The sequence below is a fragment of the Beta vulgaris genome, chromosome 6 (genome assembly GCF_026745355.1).
Source record: "Beta vulgaris subsp. vulgaris cultivar EL10 chromosome 6, EL10.2, whole genome shotgun sequence".
NCBI classification, from domain to species: domain Eukaryota; kingdom Viridiplantae; phylum Streptophyta; class Magnoliopsida; order Caryophyllales; family Amaranthaceae; genus Beta; species Beta vulgaris.
In genome coordinates, this window is record NC_079207.1 from 71,360,769 (window position 1) to 71,378,912 (window position 18,144).

The window sequence follows — 18,144 nt, forward strand, 5'->3', positions numbered from 1 at the left end:
TTCAAGATTTTTCAGTAATGAAACCTTGAAAGAGAATTTACGTTTCAATAAAGGAGTCTCTTTGCTTTCGCCTACTTTACAACTAGTCTGCACTCCACTGATGCTTTGGTCTAAAAGTGTCTTGAGTCTTCACAGAACCTAGAGTTAACGAAAGTACACTAACATGGGTACCTAGAGTTAACAAAAGTACACTAACATACATACTCCCTTCGTTTCTTTTTGTTCAACCCACGACTTTTCTCACTCCCTTCGTTTCTTTTTGTTCAACCCACGACTTTCCTCACTCAGCATATAACTTCCTGCATTCATCTTCTGTCTTTTTGTTCTAACAACTTATACTTTGTTTCTTTTTTTGGTTATGTTTTTCCTCCTAAAACTTTTCCCCCTTCTTTGTTATTTAGTTTGATGGTGCAGACCTTATCTGCATATAATTGACTGCTGTTACAAACTATATCATCTAATTATCTAACATAGGATGTACTCGGCCTTTTTCCTTCACTACCCTTTCACGGGAGATAATGGATGGTGATTGTAGAAATGAAACTATGGTATGAAAGAGGTCCCATGCCAAATGCTTAATGCGGGTTCCTTTTAGATTTGGTATTGACTACTTAGTAGAAACGAAAATTGATTAAGACATACATATTTGGGGATGAATCTCTACTACCATGGCATCAACTCGTCACAATTATGATCATTTATTACCAACTACTTCTTCCGTCCGTCATATATCAATCGGTACAACTTGACTATTTGCCCTATTTACATAACCTACTTTGATCATATTTTATATTAACATATAAAAACATATGTTAGTATATAACATCACTCTTTATAACTAATACAAAATTAAAGATATTTATAATCAAAGTTGTACACGGTAAAAAACAAATTATATAGGACAGAGGGAATACTAAACCTGTTGTTAAGAAGTTGGGATTTGTTTATATTAAATCCTAGATGATTTTAGCATCAAACTTTATTCAGGTTTCGACAAGATCTAACGCTAAAGCAATTCACAAGTACCTCACTCACACCAAAGCAATTCATGAGTAAGGCGTTCGCCAATCCTCCAATAATCCAGCCCCCCAATACTTGCAACTTTAATGACCCAAAATATAAATTCTCAGATACAAGACAAAAACACCGAGATTGAAATCTCTAAGGGAGCAATCAAACACAATTTATAACACGACTTACATAACTTGCAATGTTAAGTTCAACACTGACACAAGGATCTAATATCCCTTTCTGAACAAGCGAGTACTTGAGATATTATAACATATTCAAACAGTTGCAGGGCAAATTGTTTCGTTTTTTTTCTGTCCCTTTCCCCCCATTTTTCTAGTCTCGTGTTGTTATTTCAGAAGGGACATTAGACACTATCTTCACATGTACATTCCAAGGACAGGATTAGTCAGCAGTCCAACTCTGCTCAACAATCTCGCGCACTCTCCTATTATATTCACGCTTGTTCTCACTGAACATCCGTGCAGCTTCTGAATTTGCAGGAGAGTTTGGATTTGGGTCACATAGCAAAGACTGTAGAAAAAAATCAATTCGAGTAAGAGATAGGAAGCCATGGAACACATATTTTACAAAAGCATACAACAAAAAGAACTTGTTAAGGATGCTAAAAGACAACAGAACAACATAAAGGGCAGCACCGATATTAGTGGTGCTTCACTAATCAAAACAAGGCACTAGTCTAGCTTGAAATGCAAGAATTCAAAGAAGTTAAAATGGCACCAAAATTCTGTTATTGAAAATAAACCACAATAGATGTGCAACAGATCTTATAGAACCAGTCTTATGTCTGTCTGGGTTGGATGGCAGGTGGAACAAAAATGTCCCTCTTTATGTTCCCAAATACCGCGTACCAACAAAATGTCCCTTGTAATCACCAGGCAAAGGCATAAGCTACTTGAGAGTAAATAAGTGGAAATCTCCATGTCCACTGCAAAGAAGCTTGGCCTCCTCATTCCAAATACTCCTAGAATGTTGGTCCGTAGGTTGTAGGACTGCAACATTCTCTTACGAACAGATCCAGAAATTTCTTTAATGTAGCAATAATCTTTCCCCTAAAGGAAAATATGGATAACCTGCTTTCCTCAAAAATAACATTCAAGAGCAAGAGCCAATTAGATAGAGCTAGGTTAACTAGTACTACCTTGTTGACTAATACTACCTCGTCAGGCTAACCTAACCAACTTTGGCCATAGATTGTCAATGTATAAAGGTATATGTACAAAAGATAAGCATCTACAGAAACTAACACAACGGATAAATAGTGACTAGCTCTTCCTCAGAAAAAAAGGCGAAATCAATTAACTGCTCAGGGTTGGTTATCTCCTGAACCAAATATATTCCTGCCCCTTTCAGCTCAAAATCTGCGCACCAAATGCCTACACCCGTCAACAGCTGACTCTAGGCATCCAAATTCCAACCCATTTAAAAGCCGTCAAGGTCCCCTTTGACTTCTTATACATTCATATCTATACCTCAATTCATCCAATACAACAGCGACGAGCCTATCCAGAAATGAATCATAAAAGAATATACCTATCAAAACCTATCACAAGATTATCGGCTACAGAGTCAAATTTGTTGAAAACTATATTGAGATTTATACTTCCAATCTTGCTCCAGAAAATTTTCATTCAAGTCCACCAGGAGGACTCATTATGCTCTTATCCCTACGTAAATCATCTACGTGAAAAGAAAAATGTAATGAATGCATTCACTCGGAAAAAGAAAATTTGCCTTGCCTTCTTGCTAGTATCCCAATAAAACTTCCATACTCCAACCTCCCATCCAAAAGGAGCAATAGAAACGAGGTGCCATAAGAAACTGATAGTATTCAATAAGGATTAGTGCCACTAGGATAGCAAAACAAACCCAATAAATTAACCCTTAATCACTTTATTTAAAAACGGAGGGTGCATATAATTGAAAAAAATTGTCAGTCACATAAAGTGTTGTTTCCCAATATAGAAATTAAACTTGTCATTCTGAGAGATGTCGTGCGTGCCATCCATTAGGGACCCTTATTTACCATTAAACATACTAAATAAATTGGGATTTACATGTAAAATAAAGTTACTCATATTTTAGTCAACATAAATGCTTATAAGTTTAGAACCTCTTACTTCAAGGGAAAAGATAATGTTCTAAAAATTAATATATCAAGCTACAATCTAAAAGAGTGCTTCCTAAAATCATAACGGAAAGGAGGCAATAAAATGATCTATTCAGCCTTCTCCAGCTCCAGGCTTCATTTGTCCTAAAATGATAGAAGTCTTCCTAGGCAAGGACATAAACTCCCTAGAATGCCCTAAAAAAACCATACACAAATCATGGGCCGGATGTATAAGAGCTTGCTTAAATGTGTTCAAATTCCAGTAGTAAGTGATCTTTATCAATTAGCCATTTCACAGTCACAACCGTGAAGCGCATTGCAGCACCCATGAGATGCCGCTTCCCAATACCATGACTGCTACCACAATCGTGACTCACACTATTTTGGGAAGGAGTAGAAAGTACCACTATAATAGCAATCACTATTTCTAAAAAGAACACAATATACTAGGATAACTCCATAAAGATATTTATGCCCCCAAACACAATGTAGAAACTACTAGATATTTATTTTGAAATAAAGGGAGTACCGAATCCCATGGGATGTTTAAAAGCTGTGAGTCTGCAACGTCTCAGAAGTTGTCGAAGGACACAAAGCAACATAGGGACCAAAGCGACACTGCTTACATCACTGACTCCAACAAGTTTCATCCCATCTCCAATCATCAGCTTCTTAAAAAGGTGCACTTCCCGAAAAACGCAGACTTCATACTGCCAGCACAGATTATATACTTCTGCCAAAGCCTTGATCCCATATAATGGGGTCGACTGCATTAACCAATAAATTATCTCCTACGCTTGTCCATACTCCATAAAGATCACCTTTCTCCATTAAATCCCCATATGAACCCACAAACCCATTTCTTCATATCATTTTTAACTCGCTGCATTATAGTTATCTTTGGTTTTCCTCAACTTCTTCTGAAATCCCCATAAGACTAACTCTCTACTTTCCTTATTGGTGCATCTTCTGATCGACATTGCGGATACTGAAACAAACATGGTCAGTTCTTCCTTATCCTATCCTCAATATCTACAACTCCAACCTATTCCATTATATACCCACTCACCAATGACTAAGATATAGACTCTCTTAGTATCTAACCCCCCATAAAAGTATAAGAGCACTTACAGTTCTCACTAGGACCCACTCATCAATGATTAATATATAGACTCTCTACGTCACTATCCCCGTTAAAAGTATAAGAACACTTACAGTTCTGACTAGGACTCCAGAAAGGGAAGGACATTAATATATGGACTCTCTAAGTCCGAAAAGAACCATGGAGAAAATGCAAACATGAGTTGATCCATCCTCTGGCCACATATAATCTACTTACATGAAAAGGGTCGAATTGTCTGACATAGGCCACTACTACTACAAACGGTACTCTGGAAAGCGACTAAGGAAAGGAGCTACAGTATTTCAATTATCTATAAGACTAACATAATATTCAATTACATACAATAGGTGAAAAAGATAACTTATATTGCACATATTAACATAGAGCAAGTACCAACATCATACTGTAATCCTCTCAGGTTGCTAAAAAGACTACCTGCCATTTCGATAGATATCTGAATGAACCCAAGTCCAGACTACAATTAGGAATAATTATTGAAAAAACCCAATTCAAGGGACCTGTTCTCTAGGTCACATCTTAGCTGCTCTTAATCTCAACTCGCCAAAGATAATCCTGTATATTATGGACTTCTGCCAACCTAGCCTTTAGGGGTTTTCATACTGTTGTCGTACATAAGGGCCTCTGAAAATACCAAGAAGAGTCATCTATATGCCTACTAATATATGAACCCTTAGCTCTTTCTATTGACTCCCTCATTCAGAAGACTAGACTAGATTGAACAGATATCAAGCAGCAGCAAAATTTTTAAAAAAATAGGAATAACTGAAATGTTTTTAAAGCCCTGATTCAGTGGAAATGTTGCCAGCATAAACGCTGATAGTTCTATAGCATCATATGCGTCGAGGAGAGGCAGTGTACTGTCTCCCAGTTTGCCACAAGAAACATACAACGGATATCACCAGCATAAAGAGGAAGATCTCAATTACACCTGTTCAGCCAATGCGTTTACAATCACTAAAAACTCGTTACCTGAATTGAGGTCAGGATAGCAGCAACATCATAGATAGGGCTCCACTGGTTTTGTAGGATATCGAGACAGATGCTTCCATCCGCATAAACTGATGAAACCCAATAAAAGAAAGTCGGAAAATCAAAACAATTCACAAGCACAGCGAAATTATAACAATGAACGGGAAGCTTTTATTTGATTATTTACGAGTCAAGATGCACAAAACCAAATACAACTAATAAGTAGTCAATACATCAATAAAGAGCCAAGTTATGGATAGAACTTAGAAGTACTCCTCTTTCACATAGAAATTCAAACTTCCACATAATAATATTCATGGTATTAAGTCTCTGTTCCCAGAAAATTTCATGGTATTTTGTCTTCTGCTGATATGAACTCCTAAAGCGTTGTTTTTACGTCAATAACTATAGTTTAGTACTCTTCGGCACATATGGAAGAAAACGTATTTACATAGATTTGATGATTAATAGCATTTCGGGAAAAAAAAAAGAGGACTTTGGTGGATCTAAGCAAATAAGCAACAGCAACTGCAAGCAGAAGGGAATATTTCAGGAATAAGGCAGCAAAAACAGCTTCAACAACTTACTGTTAGGATGGAACATCCGAGAGACAAAGCGCACTGTCGGGGGCTTATTCGGGTAATCCTCGGAGAACTGAAGCGTCAATTTGAACGTGCCTGATACACCCATATTAATTATAGAATATAAGTTAAGCATATAGAATCATAAGTTATGTCAATGAGTAAAAGAGCAAAAGAATATCCATAAGACAGATTGCTTATGGGAAAGGAAGGTATATAGGAAAGAACAGTTTGATCGGAGGCCTAGAGTAAATATCTCTCTAAAAGCATATTTCTGAAAATCATCAAGAATGAAAAATCTGTATCCATGCATATCTAGCAAACATCTTATATTGCTAAAATGTGGTTTGGCACAAGATTTAGGAGATGATGTGGGGAATGTGAGGAGTGAGGACCATATAATTATTATTCGATGTCTACATGACACAAAGACGGGTAATATAGGTAGAGATAGTATGAGGCAAATGAAAAAAAAGGAGGATACAGCAATTAAAAATATTATGGGACCAAATGCCAAAAAAGAAATGTAGCAAGTAATTTCGACATCCATTTATGGTAAATATAGCAAGTAAAAGGAGGGAGTAATATAAAGGAAACGGCATAATTTAAAATAGGCATCAGAGAGCAACATAATAGCCAGCCAAAAACACTCTGCCAGCAATACAACATATAAGATGAAAGTAAAATATGAATAGGGCAACATGGCAAACTACAAAGACCATATGTTTCACAAAAGAGTGACGCAATCAGTATGATGCAGTTCAATATCTATATTGAAGCTTGATCATTTCAAGAAACTAAGATTTAGAAGAAAGGTCATGTTCAGAAAATAATATATTTATATATAGCAAAGTTGGAGTTCTTATGAATGATCATGTTCACAAAAAAATGTGGTAGAGATCCGTGTGTTGAGGTGGTTGTGTGATAATAAGCAAAGACATATGATCCACATTGAAGTGATATAAGCAGTGGGTCAGAATAGCAATGAAAGAGAACCAATGGCAGTTGGATATTGAAAATTACAAAAGTCATGATAGACAAAGATGAAGTGGACAGAAAGGGTAAAGAAAAGGATAAACAATTGGGTCGTCTCTAGAATCATATTGCACTGGAAAGGAGGGAGTGAGTGGAAGAAAAGGATTCATGTAAATGAGTCATGGATCATGAGGATGAAATCTTGAATTGTATAGCCAACCCCATCCTTTTGTGATCAAGGCTTTAATACTGTATTATTGTTGTTGAAGATTGAGAAAGAAACTTTCTACATAACATAATTCACATCAGCAAGGACATTGACAAATGGAATAAAATTTGAGAACAGATTATTCAGCATGAATGATAGTGCAAAGCATGAGCCAAGGCTAAAATCCCACAAGCAAATAAAGAATCAAAACCAGACAAGTTTCTGATTGCTAGAATTTCTGATTACCTCCATCCCAAGGGGTGTCATCAGGACTGCATTAAAACAAAAGAAAAAAGAGAGCATAATTAGACCAATATGCACACTTCCTTTTCACAAGTAAAAAGATTAGCCTGACACGAGTATAAATAAATTCATGCCTACCCAAATATAACAGCATTCCAGAGCATGATGTTATTGTCTTGAGGAGCACCACTAATTCCAGCTGGTGGGTCTTGTTGCAGGCGCTTGAAATCCCTCATCAGTCTCTTTCTTGCCGGTGTCGACATCCTCACCGCCTATACATCAAGCAAAGAAATAACTTCAGCACAACAAGCACATAAGTTACTCAAAATGTGCATAGAGACACTTCAGCTTAACAAAAACCATGACAAGAAGCATTACACATATTATAATAGTGACTATTCCAATGCACAATCACAACATTAGAACGAAAAACCACCCCACCACAAGCACAAGTAACTATACAAAAGCACAAAATCTCGGTCGCCTTCCGACCGGCCACTCTTCTCAATCACACTCTATGAAAGACTATTCCGTTAAAGTATTACAATTGTCAAACAAAGAAACCTCAAGAAAAGCTGAAAAAGATGTAATAATTACAGAAATCTTCAGCCTCAGCTCAAAAAGAGTAAAGACTAATTAAATTACAATAATTACACCAAAAATTTGCTAATCTCCAGCTGCCAATTAATTTCTCATTCAACAAATTTCATAGCAACTCAACAAGGACAAGAAACCACAAATTTTACTTCACATTAGAAAAAAAATAAAAATGAATCAGATCTACATCACACGTCAATTTATAATTCCTATTCAACAACAACACGCATCATTTATTAGGAAAACTTACAAGAGACTGCAAAAAAAAACCTAATTAGGGTTGAACCACACAAAAAGAAAAGAATCAATCAAACATAAACCTTGAACAAACAATAATCATCAAAAAACAAACATAAAATCAAAATCAAAAGAAAAAGATAATTCGATTATACCTGAGAGAAGAAAACGCGGCGAGAAAAGCGGTAAAAGAATCACCAAATGAACCTTAAAATCAAGAAAAATGGCGGAAAAAAAATTGGGGAAAAATTCAGGAGAGAGAAAACAAAGAAGAAGAAGAAGTGGAGATTACGCGGTGTTAGAAGTAGTAGAATATCATCGGAAAATTGATCGATTAGATTCGGAGAGAGGAGAGAGAAAAAAAGGGTTTTATATAAAATGGAGAAAGTATTACAAGCATGGAAATATTGGAATAGTAGTAGTAAAAAGAAAAATATAGAAGGAAGGAAAGTTCAGGTCAGCGGTCCCCTTTTTGTTTTTCTGTATATGATTTTTTTGACAGCCTTTTTTTTTTTGCAATTTGCAAATTCTAGCCGAACACCTAGCTATCCACAATTTTGTTTACTTCGGACGTGTTTTCTCTAATTTATTTTCAATTCAGTTCAACTTAATTTTGGACGATATTTTTACTCTCACATGTCACTATTCATTTTAGTTCAGTTTTCAGGGTCTATTCTTTTCGGCATAAAACAGCTTAACTGAATTGAATAAAACTGAATAGTGACATGTGAGAGTAAAAGTATTGTCTAGTGCTGAGCTGAACTGAACGGAACTGAACTGAACGGAACTGAATTGAACTGAACTAAACTGAATTGAACTGAACTGAACTGAACGGAACTGAAAATAAGTTGGGGAGAACAGGCCCTCAGTTGAGCTTTTTTATGTTGAAGATAACAGACCCTTCGTCCCTTCCTATGTTTTTTTTACTTGCAACACTTTTTTTTTTCATCAACTTCAATATTTCCTCCGTTTTTTTTAGATGTTACGCTTTCTATTTTAAGAAGTTTTAAATTAGATGTTACACTTTTATTTTGGGTAATAACTTCTCTCTATCTCTCTCCTATCACATGTTCACATGGGACCCTTTCGTTTTTCATTCTCTCTATCTCTTTCCTCTCCAAAACTTACCTAGGAGTCCGTGATTTGAAAAGTGTAACATCTAATAAAAAACGGAGGAAGTACAAAGTTTGGGTAGGAGAGAGGTAGAGAGGAAAAAAGAGAGGGTCCCATACTCCCATGTAATAAGAGTGAGATAGAAATAAAGAAAAAGCAAAACTAAAAAGTGTTGCAAGTAATTAATTATTTCCCTTGTAAGAAAGGGTTGCAAGTAAAAAAAGAACGGAGAAAGTTTTTCTTATATTTTTTGTATTTAATTCTACTGCTATCGCATCATTCCTACGACTATGAAGTACTGTAATAGTTATGCACATTTCTTGTATCTTCTATTCATTATTGTGGCTTCTGATTCACGCTATCTGTATGGGTATTGTGGCTACTTGGTGGAATTTCATGGCTTCTTCAATATCATTACTACTTTTTCATTCTGTTTTAAATAAAATTTTAGGTGAAATGATATAATTTACTCCTTCTGTCTTTTTTTTTTTATTGTTCTCACTTAGAATCTTGACACTATTCATATCTAGAGAGAATCTTCTCAATTTTTTTCAATTTATAAGAAAAAATACAGTCATGTGGGATCTTGTTTGATTCGTCTCAATTAGTACATTATTAATATTCAATCGTTATAATTTTTACTAATATATGATGAAAGATATTTAAGTTCAAAAATGTGCATTGGAAGATGTGTAAATAGAAAGTGAGAAAGATAAAAAAAAAAACAGAGGGAGTATTAATCAATTTTGATTCCGATTCATCGTCATTGCATAAAAAAAAACATAATCAATTGAGATATTGTTAGATTCGTCTCGATGCGTAATTGCGTACTATCAAATTATAACTTTTTTATATTTTTTTACGTGTATACAACTAAAGATATTAATGATTAAAGAAGTGTGTTTGGGTTGTGTGAAAAAACAAACGTTTCATTTAAAACAAAACGGGAAAGTATTAGTTTTTAGTTTATGGTTTTATGATTTTAGATATGATATAAAATACATGATGAGTTTAAAGATAATCACACTTAGATTATGATCATTTTGGCTGAGCTGAACTAATTTGAATTGAAGTGAACTGATCTGAACTTAAGTTAACTGAAATGAAACTTTATAGAGCAAGAAGCTATAGAGGAACATTCGGGTTGGCTGGAAATCTTATAAGCATAGTATAGCCCGGGTTGCTGGCACAAGGAGCAATATCAACCTCTGGCTTGATAAATGGGTGGACGGTGAAAGTCTAAGATCTCTAATCCAAGGGCCATTAAAAAGAAATGACTTTAACCAGAAAGTTGAACTCCTAAAGAACCATGACCTCTCAAGCATCTCCTCTATAATCCTTCCTCGGGAGGTCCTAGAGAGAGATCAATTTTCTTATCCTCCAAACCTGACCATACGTACTCAATATGGACTTATATGGGTAACTTTAGTTCCAGGAAAGCCACGAGCTTCCTTAACCCGACTAATGAGGATGGAGGACTCTTGGAAGTGAATCTGAATAGCGCCCTGCCTCCCTAAACACCATCTTTTCATCTGGCAAATTGGGTGGAATATAATGCCAACCAATATTAACATTAATTATTACCGGATAAACACTCACCCAAGTCATTGTCCTTTTTGCCCAAGCGAGGAGGAAAGCATAGATCATATTCTTAGGGGTTGTCATAAAGCAATCAAGATCTGGAAAAAGTGGACTTTGTAGTGATTCACCAAGATTCCTTGAAGGTTTGGCTTAAAAACAATATTATCAAAGATCACAATACTCAAACTTCATCTAACGCCTCCTCGATCCCTTCTAATGTTGCCTTCTTCTTTACTTTATGGGGCGTTTGGTTGAGACGTATTGCTTGGGTAATCAACAAGAAGAACATTCCTTCTTCCACTTCTTTGAAAAATTCATGTTGGGCCGCCACTGAATGGTTCTATTTTAAGAACCAATTGCAACCTAAGGTGGGTAAAGCTCCCAACCCCCTCCCCCTTTCCTTTCCGCTCCTTCTCCCCTCCTTCTTCCTCCTAACTCTTCCCTCCCATCATTGTGTCATGAGTTCTTAACTTGGAAACCCCCTCCTACACCTTTTAAAAAATTAATATGGATAGTTCCTTCCTTAATAGTACAAAAGAATCCTATTTAGCGGTTGTGTGCAGGGACTCTTGCGGGTCTTGGCTAGGTGGGATTGCAATGAAAACATTCTGCTCAAATGCTTTAGAAGCTAAAACTCGAGCCATTCATATGGCTTACAATGGGCAAAACAACAACAGTGGTTCATGAGTATAATAGCCTCAAACTGTAAAAATACAGTGGAGGAAATTGGTAACAACCGATCAACAAAAAAGTAATCTTTGTAACATTATCTTTAATTGTAGGGAGTGGCTCCAAGAAAATGCAGATATCAAGCTCCAACATGAAGGGAGAGCAACTAATACAATTGCTGATTCACTAGCCAAACATGCACAAGGGAGGACAACAACTCCTAATATTATGAATTTTTTCCCCACCCCACCCCCGATTTGTAATCTAATTTTGCTAGAAGACTTAAAAAACTGTAATATGTCCACCATGGTTCTTGATGACCATGGTTGACAACCTGTTGTAAACAATTTGTTTGTGGTATTTAGTATTTGCTTGCAGTTAACCAAAATAATAAAAATAAAGTAAGAAGCTAAGGATCCGTTGGTTTTCATTTTTTGTTTTCAGTTTTTTGTTTTTAAAACTAAAAACCATAAACATGAAACCAAAAAAAGTGGTTTTCACCTTTTAGTTGTCCGTTTTCAAAAACATCATGTTCGCAATAAATTTGACTAATTTTTTTATTTATTATAGAACATATATTATATGATTTTGAAAATCAAAAAACTAAAAAACAGAAAACCACAATATTACCGAACGGACCGAAGTATTTTTTTTGAGTTGACCTAGTATACCTAGCCTACATAATAATTTTTCCAAAGTCTACACGGGTGCCTTTTAATTTTTTGCACATAAAGCTTGACCAAATAGAACTTAGAAGTAATATTTTATCAGTTTGGCTTGGTCCATCACTCCATCTATTTTAATTTCTTCCGCGCTGACAACATAAGGTCACATATAGAGGTTTAATGGGGACGTTGTATACAGAAGTATATATATATAGAGAAAGAGGAACTTGATTTCCTCAGAGTTCTAAAATTTCAATCCTTTATTAACAGAAATTTCCCAAGAGTTCTTTGCTTTCTTCATAAAGCCTACGTCATTCAAATTTCAATCACAAGTTCTTTCTAAACATCGCAACATCAAGGTATTTCAACATTTAAGATTTTATTTTATTCTTTATATTCATGTCATTAGTTGTGTAGTTCATGTCATTTTTGTTGTAGTTTATGTTATTATGTACGTATTAGGTTTTGTTACACAATAAGTTATGGTGTAAACGTTACACTCAAGACACACGTTTCTTTCCTTAGAAAAAACACACTTTTCTTAATGTTAACTAGTTATTAGGCCCGGGCTATGCCCCGAGTAAGAAAAATTTTCATTTATTAATATTCTACTTTGATATGATAACACTAAATACAACTTTGTCTAGTGGTTAAAACTTTAATACATGAACTTGAGGTCATGGGATCAAAACCTATACTATGCAATTTCTAACTTTTTTATTGTACATGGATTACATGGACTAAAACTCCCTAGAGAGAACGCCACGTGACACCATTCCTCGTTTACGCACGCCTTTTAATATATTAGTATAGATTAAGTTGTGTTTGAATGTTACGTAATTCAGCCCTTACGCTCGTTGTTTATATCTTATGTTTCATAGGACTTATTTACATACAATCTAAGAAATAAGTTGTCAAAGATTTTTTGCATACACTATACTAATATTTAAATTATCATCTACCTTGGGATGAAGGTAGTTTTCTAAAACACTAAACTACATATGTGAATTTTCAAACGAAGCATCAAAATTTATTACACTTTTGGTTGCCATATTTTCACGTCAAGGTGTGAGGTAATTTACAGTATAATCAACTAATAATAGATAGGACTAATATACCAGCATTAAATTGCTTACAACCATGGAATTAAATTCATGATGCTAGCCTGTAAAAGAAGAAATTGTCATGATAATTGACCAGGTCACTACTCACTCCCATGTACCTTATTTCACATGTTGGACCTTATTAATGTCACACACTCTTACAATCACAATTTTTTTTTTCTTTTATTATGAAATGGAAGGAATATATATAGAATACATTTAGGTAGTGTTTGGAAATGCTGATTTCACACGGTTTCAAATGTCATTTCAAATCCTATCTTGTAGGAGCTTTTTTTGGTTGTCTGAAATTTGGGCTAATTCCAGAATTGAAATTCTTTGTCCATCCAAACATGTTAATTGTCCAAATCCAGTATTTCAAATGAAATGTTCATATCCAAACAGGCCATTAATGAACTCATACTCTTATTTTATTTTATTTATCAATGAATTCAAATTATCAAGCTAAGTTAAGTCTACCGATTAAGTCTACCGGAGAGGAAATCCTATACATTTTCCCCCCACTTCCAAAATGTCTAGCTACTAACTTGGGTCGGATTGACCTGCGAGAGTGTGGGAAGTTCCAACTTAATTGATAAGGTCAATTTGCCTACCAACCTAAAATCAATTCAATTCAAATTTATTTCATCTATATTATGCTTTTAGTAAGGAGTATATTTTATGATTTAATAATGATAAATACATTTGCAAACTATATTGCTATTGCTTATTGAATGTTATTGTAACTCACAATTTTATTTAATTCTAGGAATGGCTCTTTCACTACAACGGTACAAATATCCTTATGGAGGCATATGTAACGGTGAATTAGCAATCATCTTAGAGAAAAGGTGAGTTTTTTTAAATCTTTGCCTATATAGTGAAATCCCAACTCAATTGTTTTGTGCACGTACCGAAACTATTTGCACTACTAGGAATATGCACGAATAGCAAGGATGTTGAGTATGATAGAGTATTAAACTATTCATGAGACTTCAACTATCAGCTTAAATAGAGTATTAAACTATTCTTGAGGCTCCAATAAAAAACTTAAGCTGATGGTTGACGTTCCAGAAATAGTTTAATATTCTATCAGAGTAAAATTAGGTATTTAGGTATCATTTAGTTTACTAAATTATGAAAAAAGACCTATAAAAGCAAGACGATGTAGCATAATAATATGGCCCAAATTTTTTACAAGACGTTGTAGTGCTTTTTCATACAACCAGCCTGATTTATATCATAATTGAAGCTTAAGTATATTTGTCAATTTTCAGAATGCAAGGAGAAAGAAAATTATTATCAGGAGTTGCAACAATAGATGTTGGAGATTTGTTTATTGAAGATTTGTTAATGGAGATTTTGTCTCGATTGCCTGTGAGAACACTTTTGCAATTCCAAGTTGTTTGTAAGTCATGGTATGGTATCATCAAGAATCCTTATTTCATTTCCAAGCATTTGAAAAATTATTGTAGCAACAATGATGATCGTGGTGGTTGCCTCATCACTCAATATGCAATGCCTCAAGTTGGAGAACTTCAAGTCCATGAGTTATTGGTTGATGATAAAACATATAAAGTTTTAGCATATGAAACAATACGAACACCTAAGTATAACACCTATCTTTGTGGTCCATGTGACGGAATATATTATCAATGGTGTAAAGGTGAAGATGAACGTTTTTTGTGGAACCCTGCCCTCAACGAGTTCAAGGTCTTACCTCGTATAAGTATGAATCCTACTAATTCTTTATCACATATGAATTTTGATGGCGTAACAGAGTTTTATGGATTTGGATACGATTCTGTTACTAAAGATTACAAAGTTATTGTCATCAAGGGTTACAAGGATACAACAAAATATTCATCTCATGATAAGTATACGGATTATCCTTTATCGATCTTCATCTACTCATTAAGAAACGATTCTTGGAGATATTGGGGTGATCTGCCAAAATATTATTATCTGAGTCACAATACGTGTTATGTTTTTGTTAACGACAATGTTTATTGGCTAGGGTCGACTAAGTCGTATAGTATTTTCGATTTCGATGTAATAATCTCTTTCAACCTAGCTAGTGAGAACTTCCAAGAGCTACATCTACCAAGTTATGATAAGGCAGTTGAGGAACGTCCTACACTTGCGGTATGTGATGACTCCATTGCTCTACTCTTTGGTTATAATGAGAAGTGTTTCGTGATGTGGTCTTTTAACGAAGGGTTTTGGATCAAGAAATGCACAATAAATATTGATTTCAATGTTTATTGTCGACCACTTGGTCATTGGAAGAAAAATACACTTTTATTTCAAGGGGATTATACACTAATATTGTATGATCTTGAGACCAACGAAATATGTTATCTTGAATATCCGATGGATGTTTATGGTAAGTGTGTCAATATTTCTGCGTATAAGGAAGGCCTAGTTTCAATTATTGACTGAATGAAATAGTTTTGGCAAAATGTGGAAATAAAGTGGGAGTAGATCCTGATCACTATTGGCAATAATAGAGTTTGTCTTGTAAGAGATCGCTTTTTTTTAAATTAAAGTTAAACAATGGTATGTCCGATATCAAAAAGAGAATTAGTCTAATAGTGACTAGGTTAATTGATTTTAGTGACTAGTTTATTCATTTAGTGACTAGGTCTACTTTTATATTAAAATTAGACCGGCTTTTTTAATAATTTATGTTAGTAATATGTGTTCTTTCATCATCAAAAGAGATATGAACACAATGCAGAACTGTATTATGGTTGTGCTCTACACATTTGTACATATACTGTTTTTTTTTTGATAATTTTTGGGATTTCATTATAGGAGATTATAACTCCGAGTTGAGATTACATTCAGTTCTTTACAACATTGTCTCTAAACAGCAGAGAAGTATAATGGAAACTAAACATCACAACCAAGCAAGGAACTCATTTCTCCTCACTAATCCTTTCTTTGCGAGGGCATCAGCCACCATATTCGAGCCCCGGCATTTGTGAATTATTGAGATGTCTGGCCACTTTTTCCGCGCATTTCTGATGAAATTTAGTTGAAAATTAAGAGCCCATGGGCCTCCACTATCCTCATTACTCCATTTTACTGCATTTGCCGAGTCGGACTCGATAATTAGTTGCCCGGTTTGAAGAATACCGCAGCTTAGTGAAATTTGCATAGCTCTGAATATGGCCAAGACCTCTGCTGAATTTATTTCTATGGGAGGGGTGGGGCTCGAGAAAACGCATTTAAATATCCCCTTGTGATCCCTGAGAACTCCACCGATTGCAGCCGTGTCCATGAGGATGTTGACAGATGCGTCCACATTCCATTTGAGAGACATGGGATTTGGGGGAGACCAACCTACCGAGGGATCAGATATCGGAGCCCTATCACTGGCCTTACCTCCATGATTCCATTCAAGGCAGGATGGATTTCGGATAACATCAGATATGGAGTATGGAAAGGGGTCTCCCCACCCATCAATCCACCAGCAGAGTCGCGTGAGTATAAGGTCCTGAACTTCCTTCAAATCACAACGGAGCTTTTTAAAGATCCTGGCGTTCCGTTCTTTCCAAATAGACCAGATGATGATCGAGAATATCGCATTCCAAACTTTTCTGGAGAACGGGTTTCTTTTAATACTCTTCCATTGGTCAAAAGCGTCTCTCAGACAGCGCGGGAATACCCAGCTTAAACCCCATATGGACAGCCACCAATTCCAGATGGCCCATGAGAAAGGGCATTGCAGAAGTAAGTGATCTGGGTTCTCGATTTGGGAATTGCACAGTACGCATTCGGCCTCATCAGGGGGGATGATGTTTAGGCGCATGAGTTTTTCTTTCGAATTTATTTTACCAAGGATGGCCAGCCATGTAAAAACTTCGATCCGCGGGGGGACTACACCACTCCAGATTTTTTTCAGGTTTGAGACCGTGGATTTTAGGAGAGAGAAAGATTTGGCGAGTTCCATGGTGATTGATTTTACTGAGAAAGAGCCTTCTTTGCTAGGAAGCCATATAAAAGAGTCTGCAATCTCAATAGATGGGCATACCGAGCTCAGCATGATTTTAAGGTTTGCCCATTCCGCTTCATCCCTGGCCCTAAGAGGTCGAGTCCAGCCCAGATCCCAGTTCCATAAGTCCTCGGCCCAATGGCCTGATTCAGCGATGGAGGCGTTTGGTGACGCGGCAATAGCGAATAGTCGTCTAAACGTGTACTTGAGTGGGCCTGATCCAATCCAGAAGTCATGCCAGAAAAGGGCCGATTTTCCATCCCCCAACCTTCTCATGAAATGAGTTTTGACCCATCTTGAAAGTTCCGGATGCTTCAGGATATGGGAACAAATTTCTTTCCATGGCCCCCCTCTCTTTGGGGCGCATAAGTCATGAAGCTGGAAGTTTGGCCCATAGCCATATTTTTCAGAGACCACATTCCTCCAGAATGAGTTTGTTTCATTTACAAGCCTCCAAGCCCATTTGAAGAGCAAAGCCAGATTTCTATGGAGGATGCTCCCACAACTGAGCCCACCCAATGCTTTCGGCACTTCTAAAGAACTCCAGGAAGTTAGGGCCAGCGCTTTTTTGCCTGAACTGCCGCTCCACAAGAAGCGCCTCTGGAGCCCGTTTATTTTCTCCACCACCCCTTTTGGCGCCGGAAAGAGGGACATATAATAGAGGGGGAGACTAGAGATGGAAGCTTTGATTAGTGTTAGTCTGCCCGCTATTGATAACATACGTCCCTTCCATGAAGCTAATCTTTTTTCAATTTTCTTAATGATTGGCTTCCACGCATCTATTCTTGACATATTACCTCCAATGGGTAATCCAAGGTATATGATCGGTAATTCTCCCACTTTGCATAAAAGGGCCCTAGCCGCTTGTTGTAGCCATGATTCGTCCGTGTTTATCCCTAAGAGGGAACTCTTGTGAAAGTTTA

The 18,144-nt window shown here is 36.1% G+C and overlaps 2 protein-coding genes across 3 annotated transcripts; one reads left to right on the forward strand and one right to left on the reverse strand.

Annotated features, from left to right (window-relative positions):
- Window positions 1-1,152: 1,152 nt before the first annotated feature.
- On the reverse strand, window positions 1,153-8,513 carry LOC104897962 (ubiquitin-conjugating enzyme E2 2). Of its 2 annotated transcripts, none has more exons than XM_048646465.2 (6): window positions 8,253-8,513; window positions 7,398-7,533; window positions 7,263-7,288; window positions 5,840-5,929; window positions 5,253-5,341; window positions 1,153-1,542 (listed from the first exon to the last, which is right to left on the reverse strand). In XM_048646465.2, the coding sequence occupies exons 2-6, from the start codon at window positions 7,520-7,522 to the stop codon at window positions 1,414-1,416; spliced, it is 459 nt and encodes a 152-aa protein (XP_048502422.1). In that variant the 5' UTR covers window positions 7,523-7,533; window positions 8,253-8,513; the 3' UTR covers window positions 1,153-1,413. The 2 variants fall into 2 exon arrangements, with proteins under 2 accessions (XP_048502422.1, XP_010683242.1); XM_010684940.4 differs by having other exon boundaries at window positions 7,398-7,531; window positions 8,249-8,513.
- Window positions 8,514-12,377: 3,864 nt separating this feature from the next.
- On the forward strand, window positions 12,378-15,887 carry LOC104898090 (F-box protein CPR1-like). The gene is made up of 3 exons (XM_010685099.3): window positions 12,378-12,480; window positions 13,991-14,072; window positions 14,499-15,887. The coding sequence occupies exons 2-3, from the start codon at window positions 13,993-13,995 to the stop codon at window positions 15,661-15,663; spliced, it is 1,245 nt and encodes a 414-aa protein (XP_010683401.1). The 5' UTR covers window positions 12,378-12,480; window positions 13,991-13,992; the 3' UTR covers window positions 15,664-15,887.
- The last annotated feature ends 2,257 nt before the right edge of the window (window positions 15,888-18,144 follow it).